The 8,729-nt window shown below is 40.9% G+C and overlaps 1 protein-coding gene across 4 annotated transcripts in view; it reads left to right on the top strand.

Annotated features, from left to right (window-relative positions):
* phf20l1 (PHD finger protein 20 like 1) overlaps window positions 1–8,729 on the top strand; it is a 129,791-nt gene that overhangs the window by 94,631 nt on the left and 26,431 nt on the right. For all 4 annotated transcript variants that reach the window (XM_043687889.1, XM_043687888.1, XM_043687886.1 and 1 more), the window contains one exon: window positions 1,853–2,050. In XM_043687889.1, coding sequence (XP_043543824.1) covers window positions 1,853–2,050 — 198 coding nt within the window. The remainder of the gene's footprint in view (window positions 1–1,852; window positions 2,051–8,729) is intronic.

Genomic DNA, 8,729 nt, shown 5'->3' with positions numbered 1-8,729 from the left:
CACATTCCCAACCCGCGGACTCAGCACTGTCTTCTTGACCTGCAATCTTCTTCTCGACCTCTCCGCCTCCAACCCCTCTCCAGCCTAACCTCCTTCCACCTATCGCATTCCCAATGCCCCTCCCCCAAGTCCCTCCTCCCTACCTTTTATCTTAGCCTGCTTGGCACACCCTCCTCATTCCTGAAGAAGGGCTTATGCCCGAAACGTCGATTCTCCTGCTCCTTGGATGCTGCCTGACCTGCTGCTCTTTTCCAGCCACGCATTTTTCAGCTCTGATCTCCAGCATCTGCAGTCCTCACTTTCTCCTAAAGAATGATAGCATGCATTGTTTATCCTAAACATATCCACAAAGGTTTCCTTTTCCAGTTGTCAGCTCATCATTGTGAATCGACAGTGGGAGAGTGATATCATTCAGTTTCAGTAAAACTCCCAGTGTTTTTATTTTAGCTGAGGCTTGGTTACATGCAGATCCAAGTACACACGATTGTTCAGCAGTGTTTATTTATCTACTCAACATGTGGAGTTAATTAAAGATTAAATTGGAGAAACTGATAAAAGGGATATTATCATACTGTGTTGTCACTGACTTGCTCTCTGTGCCTGAAAATTCTCTTTCTGAACCTTGTTGTGTCTCGATGAATTCCTCTTAAAACATACCCATCTCATGACCGTGCCATTGGTTGTCATTAACTTTGATTTTACTGACAAGGGAAATCCTGCTCGAAATCCTCATATCTGAAGTATTCATTATACATGGGTGTGAGATCCCTTCCGTTATGATACTTGGCATTGTTCTGTCTTGATAAGCTGTTGTATGCAGCAAGTTGAGTCAATTGGGGATGGTATAGTCTCATAGCGCACTTTTACTGATGGGTGAGAAGCAGGTGCTGACACAACTGCTGCGTATGAAATAGTTACCTGGTGTTATTGTGTGTTTTTTGTGTGGGTATCGGTTGCCAAGACTCAATGGTCATGGTGGCACAAATCAGTCCATAGTTGTCACCATTTTCCCCTCTCATTATCTAATGTAGCATCTCTTAGGTAGACATATAATGTTTGGAACCTTTCATGCCACACTTGCAAACATTCTTGAAGCAGAGTTTTAGGTAGCCTACTGGTTGTGTAACACCATCTGCATAGCTAACTGGATAATTCTTAGGTATGCAACTGTCTTCCATCCTGTGGGGATGCTAGAGCCAACAAAATTATCTCTGCTGATGAGTGTCAACATACTTGGGAGCTTTGCTTTTAAGCAGTTTGCTACATTTGTGGTTTTGCTGGACGTAGTTAGCAATTTCTGCTATCTTGGATCCATGGACAAACAGTCTGTCTCTTGATGCAGAATCCAATGTGAATGTATCAAAAGCAGTTACTACCTTTGACAAATTACAAACCATACATTGAAAACTTCAGACAGACTCTGAGCATCTTGTTGCATGGCTGTGGAATATGGAATAAGGAAGTTCACAAAAAAGGAAGTTATAACCTTTGTTTTTTGCCATTTGTGGCACGTTCTGGAAGGACAAAGTCAAGAATGCGGCAGTCCTCTATTATGTCAGTTAATCAGGACTAGGCATTCAGCTAATTAATATTAAATTCTATTCCGTATTACTAATTAAAGTGATATTAAGAAGATGAGTTAATCCTGAAAGGATCCACATTGTGGCAATGAGCACTGAAAAAATCCTGACTGCTTTCAAGGTGCAAACCCGCTGAGTGGCTTTCTCGCTTTCCTTTACTCCTAACTAGCTTTAGTTGAATAATTTCGATTTAAGTTGAAAATTCACAAGTGTCTGCATCCTAATTACCTTAAGTGGTTCACTTTAACTTAATGGTCTTGCTTTCTCCTCAGAATTGATGGACTATGAAGGATTCAAAGATATTTCTCTGGAGTTTCTGGAAAGATGTTCGTCTCCCATAGCCAAATCTGGAAGTTCTGTCACCTTATGGTGTGGATCTGTGATGAAACCAGCCTATCTGTCGCCAAAATCTCTTCTGTCCTCTGAATCGTTGCTGGAGCTAAGCACAGGTCATACTCCTAGATATGAATGTAAGTGTTGAAATTGCAGGGGATGAACAAGTCTTTGGTAGAATGGCAGTCTCCACTGTTCATTATTAAATTATAAGTTACTCTTTTCTGGATACGATGGCATTATCCCTGAAGAAGGACTAACTGCAGTACCCGCCTTCAAAGATATGAGGGGTTTAGCTCTGCAATACAATATCTAGTTATTTCCACAATAAGTTAGATGTAATTGGTTAATTAATTGACTATTCCTTGGTGTTAAGTGGCAATTCATAGAAGGACCACTGAGGCCCTTGAGGCAGCAGAGATAGGAACAATAAGGCTAATCATTATGATGAAAATGATAAACTGAGGAGAAAATAAGTAAATTCAGACTCAGCCTTTGGAAAAGCCACCTGTCACAAAGATTAGCTTGTGTCAAATATTGTTTTTAATTCCTTGGTGGAAACATGACATGACCTTTTAAAAGACAAACTTTTTGAAACAAACTAAAGAGAATTCAACACTCAACTCAAGATTGCCAACCCTAATTTGTATTATTATGCATTCTACATGCCAAACCCTTTGCCACAAGATGGCATGTTTCTTCTTGAGGAAGACGCTTATCAACACTGGAACAATCTGAAACGGATGCCATCAAAATCCACACAGGATTCAAGCAAAGCTCTTTGATAGCCCCCATTCTATTGCAATCTACCTGACTGGCTATTCATGTCATCAGCTGTCTTCTGGTGTAAGAATTAAATGCAAACTGGACTGAAACCTCTTTAATCTCCATGCGAAAGCCAAATTGACTATGGTAGATGTACATGACCTACATTATGCTGAAGATTGCAGTGTTGTTCATTCTGTACCAGATTTGCAAGACTATTGATCTAATCAATTCCGCACTCAAGAAATTTTGGCCTGTCCAATAACATTGCTAAAACAAAGTATCTGGTTAGTCAAATATTTCACTTCCCATTTATGTTCAAGGAGAGACTTTGGAATATGTGGAACATATCCCATATCTTGGGAGACTTATCTCTCAATGAGGAAATCCAGTACGGAATCAGCCGTGTTAGTGTAACCTTCTACGGACTACAGCAGTGAGGGTTTGACCTCTGCAAATCAGCAAAGTATTTAGAGCAGTTGACATTAACACGCTGATGTATTACAGTTAGGTCTGGCTGGATGTTAATAATATATAAACCCAATCCCACCAGGTGCTTTTTACCCCACATTCAAATGGTCACACCTCTTATGGGAGGATGAAGAAAATGCTCTGGGGGCACTCTGAAGTCCTCCGTGAAGCGTGGCAGCAATGGCATTGATGACTGAGAGGGGAATGGTGCCATTCTTACAAAATGATAACAACTTGTCCATCATGCACTGAGTGTAAACACCTGAATAATGAGGTACGTCAGCAGCAGAGAAGGGAAGTAAAGGAAGCAATCCTGCATAGCAGGAGACACCACCTAATAGAACATGCAGCCCAATATGCTCTAAATTCTACAGATTAAGAATCATTCCTGATGATCCCTGAAGGGCTTTTGCCCGAAACATTGATTCTCCTCCTCTGATGCTGGCTGACCTGCTGTACTTTCCCAGCACCATGCTCTGAGATTAAGAATCAGTCTATTTAATCAGATGGGGACCAATGTTAACGACCTTCCACGATGCCCTATTGACAAGGGAATTATGGAAATCAACTGGAATATGCAACTACAAAAAAATGAATTATTAAAAGCTAATTTCTTGGACAATGGGACCTTGTTTTAGGATAGCTAACACCTTTGCAAAGCAAGTTTTGAGAAGATTTGTAGCTCAGGTTGAGGTTCTGGATGTACTGAACTGGACTATTAGTTTTCAGACATTTCATCATCAGCATACTAGGTAACATCATCAGTGAGCCTTCGGTGTAGCACTGGTGTTAGTGACCCGCTTTCTGTTTGTGTTTAGGTTTCCTTGGGTTGGTGATGTCATTTGCTGCAGTGGTGTTGTTTGCTGTTGTGGCGTCATTTCCTGGTCTTTTTCTCAGGGGGTGGTAAATGGGGTCCAAGTCGATATGTTTGTTATTAGAGTTCCGGTTGGAATGCCATGCTTCTAGGAATTCTAGTGCATGTCTCTGTTTGGCTTGTCCTAGGATGGATGTGTTGTCCCAGTGGAAATGGTGTCCTTACATACAGATGAGGACGGAAACCACTTCGTCTGGGACAATGAATCCATCTTAGGACAAGCTAAACAGAGACATGCATGAGAATTCCTAGAAGCATTGCATTCCAACCAGAACTCTATCAACAAAAGCATTGACTTGGATGCCATTTACCACACTCTGAGAAAAAGAACTGGAAATGATATCACCAACCCAAGGAAACCTAAAAGCATAAGTAGAAAGCGGATCACTAACACAAGTGCTTCACTGGAGGCTTACCCAGTATGGTGATGAAACATCTGAAAACAAACCTTCCAGCTCAGTGAGCATACTAATATCCATAGCTTTTCAGCTGATCTAGTTGAGTTACAATTGGAATACACAATTATGTTTGAATCACTGCCTATCATGACTCTGTACTGCGAATATTCTATGTTTTATAATGACAGCTGTTTTAATTTTTTAAAGTAACCACAGCATCAAAAAGAAGACTGTCAGAAGTCTCATAGTTAATTCTTGTTGATTCAGCTTCAGCAAAAGAGACAGTTTGATGTGTCATTTAGAACTTGATTAACCCTTCCATAACATGATGGGTCCTTGAAGGTGTGTAAATTCAAAACTTCTGAAACAAGCAGGAATGTGGAAGAAGCCCCAAAGGGAATTCTGGCCTAATTGACTTTGTGAAAGTGATTCATTAAGTTCACATAGCAACCATTTTATGACAGCATCAGAGAGAGGAGAAAAAAAGGGAACCAGCTAAGTTCTCTAACATTGAACCAGATTACCAAAGGGCAAAACATGCATACCATAAAAATTAAATCAAGTCCTTGTAGAATAGGTTCTTCTCAGTCCATCTGTGGAGGAAACATTCACCTACTCATCTTCAGACATCAGTGTAGCTGCTGAATTCTGACTTTGTATTCAAATCTTTCAAGCAAGTAAAGCCTGAAACATTAAAGGGCTGACCTGACTTTCATCTTTATAAATATGTTATCAGTATTTACTTTTAATCTTCATTTTTATATATTATCTCATAATGTATCAAGTTTTTACTTACCAACTTTCAGGAGCAGTTGTGTAATAAACTGTCTTTTGATCTTGTTCAAAATTACAGCTTTGCAGCTGGTTATTTTTAAACTGAATCACTGAATAATCTAAAAGGGGCTAAATGAACCATGCTAATTCCGAGTTCACTCATCAGACCATGTCCCTAGCATTTCCCTAGCAGAACTGTATCAGCAGCTGAGAAGCTAACTAGGGTCCCTTAGGTTGCTTATTCACTCACACTCGCTCACTCTCTCGCACACTCTCTCGCTCACTCACACTCTCGCGCGCACACACTCTCGCGCGCGTACACTCTCTCTCGCGCGCGCACACTATCCCTCTCTTAGATCCTCCAAATCTCTTCCTTTCCAGACAACCTGCAAGTTTGGATGCTGTCTGCTATTGTTTGACTCTCAATGTGTAGCAGACAAGACGTTTTAAATAAGGAGCTCACTGTCTCTCTACACTGACTCTCTACACTGACTCAGATATTTATATTTTTGTATTGAAAGGATCGAGCCCATCAAATTCGCCTGAAACTGGCCAGATCGCCAAACTGTGAGCTATGTACCGAGGAAACTCAATTATCCGAACGAGATAGGCAGGCAGAAATTCATTCGGATAATTGACTATTCGGTTAATTGATTCAATGCCTCTACTCTGGGGCTTGGAGTTTTCTGAAGTTTCCTCTTTCCTCACTCTGCCTGCCTTGCTCCCCCTCTCTGTCTCACGGTTTGTTTCTGATCAGAGACACACTTGTGTGTAAGGGACCTGTAGTATTGCTGAAGCCTCCCCCCACCCCATCAGTTCAATGGGATTGACACAGCAAGCACTTGCTAAGTCTGCTCCCCGTTCAGGAGACTAGGTAGCAGCACACCGCATGTGAGATCTGCCCCCACCACCCTCCATCCACCCTCCTGTCCGGCGCTCCTGCCCTTGTTTGCCCCCATGCCTGCCTCCCTTCTGCCCCCACCCCTGCCCCCATCCGCCCCAACCTGGGGCAGCCGGACTGGACGCCAACAGCAAGACTTTGTGGGGGTGAGTCTCAACGTAGCGCGCACACGCAGCCCCACACACACCTTTTTACTGCAACGTTTTGACAAGTTCCACCTTTGTTCTGTACAGGACAATGTTGGAGAGATTATCTGGGGAAGGGAGGTTTCGGGTATACCTGTGTAGAACTCCAGGAAAAGTGTGGAGGGAGAGAGAGGGGGTGGTCAGTCATTTGAAGACGGTGTTTGTGCTCCCATCAATGTCCAGAACTGTTCTCGGTTGCATTTCAGTAATCCAAAATCATATTTAGTAATTGTAAACAAAAGACGAGATCAGTGTTGGAAACACCTCTTTGATGTAACGTTTCTATTGGAACCTTGAGATCTTTGGATAATCTGTACTTCGGATAGTTGATATTCGGGTAATCTAGGTTCCTCTGTACTCTTTGGCTTTGTTTTATTCACTACAATTTGGTAAACCTATCCTTCCCCAAACTGTAATCTGAATGTAGACTTTGAGGTGTGTACTGGGTGCAGAAATCAATGCATATTTTAGCATCTTACATAGATCAATTTGTGAGAGATAAATTAATCTTCCTATGGTGAACACAAGAAAACGTGTTTGGTTCTTTTATGATTACAATGCATAAACTGTTAGATAAAGTGGATGCCTAAATCGCTTCTGTGAAAAGAAGGGAACCATTTGACCCCCTCCTTGCCCGGTCCTAACACATCTCAGAAGAGAACCTTGAAGAGATGTACTTCGCAGACGCTGAAAATAGACTGGGAATGGTATGCAGAGCATGTCAAGAGGAAGCGGATAAAAGATATCACATCAATTAATTTAGAACAGCGATCAGCAAATAATTTCTCTGTATAAGGAATTTCAGCATCTGGAATGAATTGCAAAAATGCTGGACATAGAAACAGTTCAAATAGAAAAATTGTAGGGTTGGCTTTCTGAAAAGATGGGAGCAAGTAAAGCAGAGTCTCCTCATTCAACCTGCCTTGTATTCTTGTGATGTTCATTTTTCTATTTAAATCAAATTGAGATGAATGGATCACCATCTATACAAAATGATTATGGAGGTTATTAGGTAAACCTCAGGAAGTAGATTTTTAACTGAAGCCTGAGCTCTGTTGCTGATATCTTCTGAGATATGGACATATTATCATGCGTGTATTTTACAAGTATTGTGCAGGTTTTTTTAAACAGATGATATAGGCTGTTTAAATTTGCATCGTTTTGGTAGTTTGTCTTGGATGGTGTCATTCGATATATTCCTGATATGTTCATACAAACATTTCATTATCCTAATTAATGGCAAGTTTATATTGGCTCCCTTCCAATTAAAAACTGCACTGGCTTAATGATAGAACCTTCTAAGGGAGGGGGAAATAAAAGTACAAATAATGTCACTGGACTGGCAATCCAGAGGCCCAGGTTAACATTGTGGGGAAATGGGTACAAAATGCATCATGACAACAGGTGGAATTTAAATTCAGTTAATAAACCTGGAATGTAAATCCAGTTTCAGTATTGATGACCACAAAGTTAAACGTGTGAACACCCATTTGTTGCATGCATATCCTTTAGAGTGGGAGGGGTCACTTAGCTCAGTCAGATGATTAGCTGGCTTGTGATGCAGAGTAGTCCCAAAGTACAAGGTTACCATGAAGGTCCTCCCTTCTCAACCACACCTTTCACCTGAGGCATGGTGACCCTCACGTTAAACCCATCAGCAGTAGGGTCTCTCTATAATGAGAGAGAAGCCCTTTTATTTTCTGGCGTGATGGCAACTTTACTTATCTTTTAGGAAAAGAAACCTGCCATCTTTAACCAGTCAGGCCTAGTGTTGACACGAGGCCCACAGAAACATGATGATTCCAAACTGGTCTCTGAAATTACCTCACAAGCTAAACGTTCAAGAGCATTTATGGCTGGGCAACAAATGTCGGCCTGGTCAGTGACGCTCATGCCCCATAAAAGAATAAATAGAGGAAAAATGTACAATAAGATGAAGAATGTGGCTGTAGTGCTGTATAAGGTTTCTCGTGTAATTTTATTGTTTTTCAACTGTAGGAAGTGCATTATCTTGTGGCTTTGTGTAATGAGTTTAGTACCTGAAATGTTCTAAAGGTTTGGCAGAAGCAATTATTCTTTTGAGATAGAAATAGAGATGAATTTGAGAGGGTGCAGAGAAGGTTTACAAAGAAGTTTTCAGGAATGGCAACATTTAGTTATGAGGAAAGATAGCACAGTTTAGTGTTAGTTTCTTTGGAACAGAGAAGGCTGAGGGATAATTTTAAGTTAGATATATAGAATTATGAAGAACCTAGTGTAGAGTGCATAGAGCAGAACTTATTTCCCCCAACAAGGACATCAATAAGGTGGGACATAAATTTAAATTGGTTAGTAGAATGAGAAGGAGTTGAGCAATGTTTTTCCCCCAGAGATGGATCTCACTGCCTAAAAGGGTGATAGAGGCAAAACACTTACTGTATTTAAATAATATATGGGTATACACTTGAA

This window comes from Chiloscyllium plagiosum, chromosome 4, assembly GCF_004010195.1.
Source record: "Chiloscyllium plagiosum isolate BGI_BamShark_2017 chromosome 4, ASM401019v2, whole genome shotgun sequence".
Taxonomy (NCBI): Eukaryota; Metazoa; Chordata; class Chondrichthyes; order Orectolobiformes; family Hemiscylliidae; genus Chiloscyllium; species Chiloscyllium plagiosum.
This window is presented reverse-complemented; position numbering and strand designations above follow the sequence as displayed.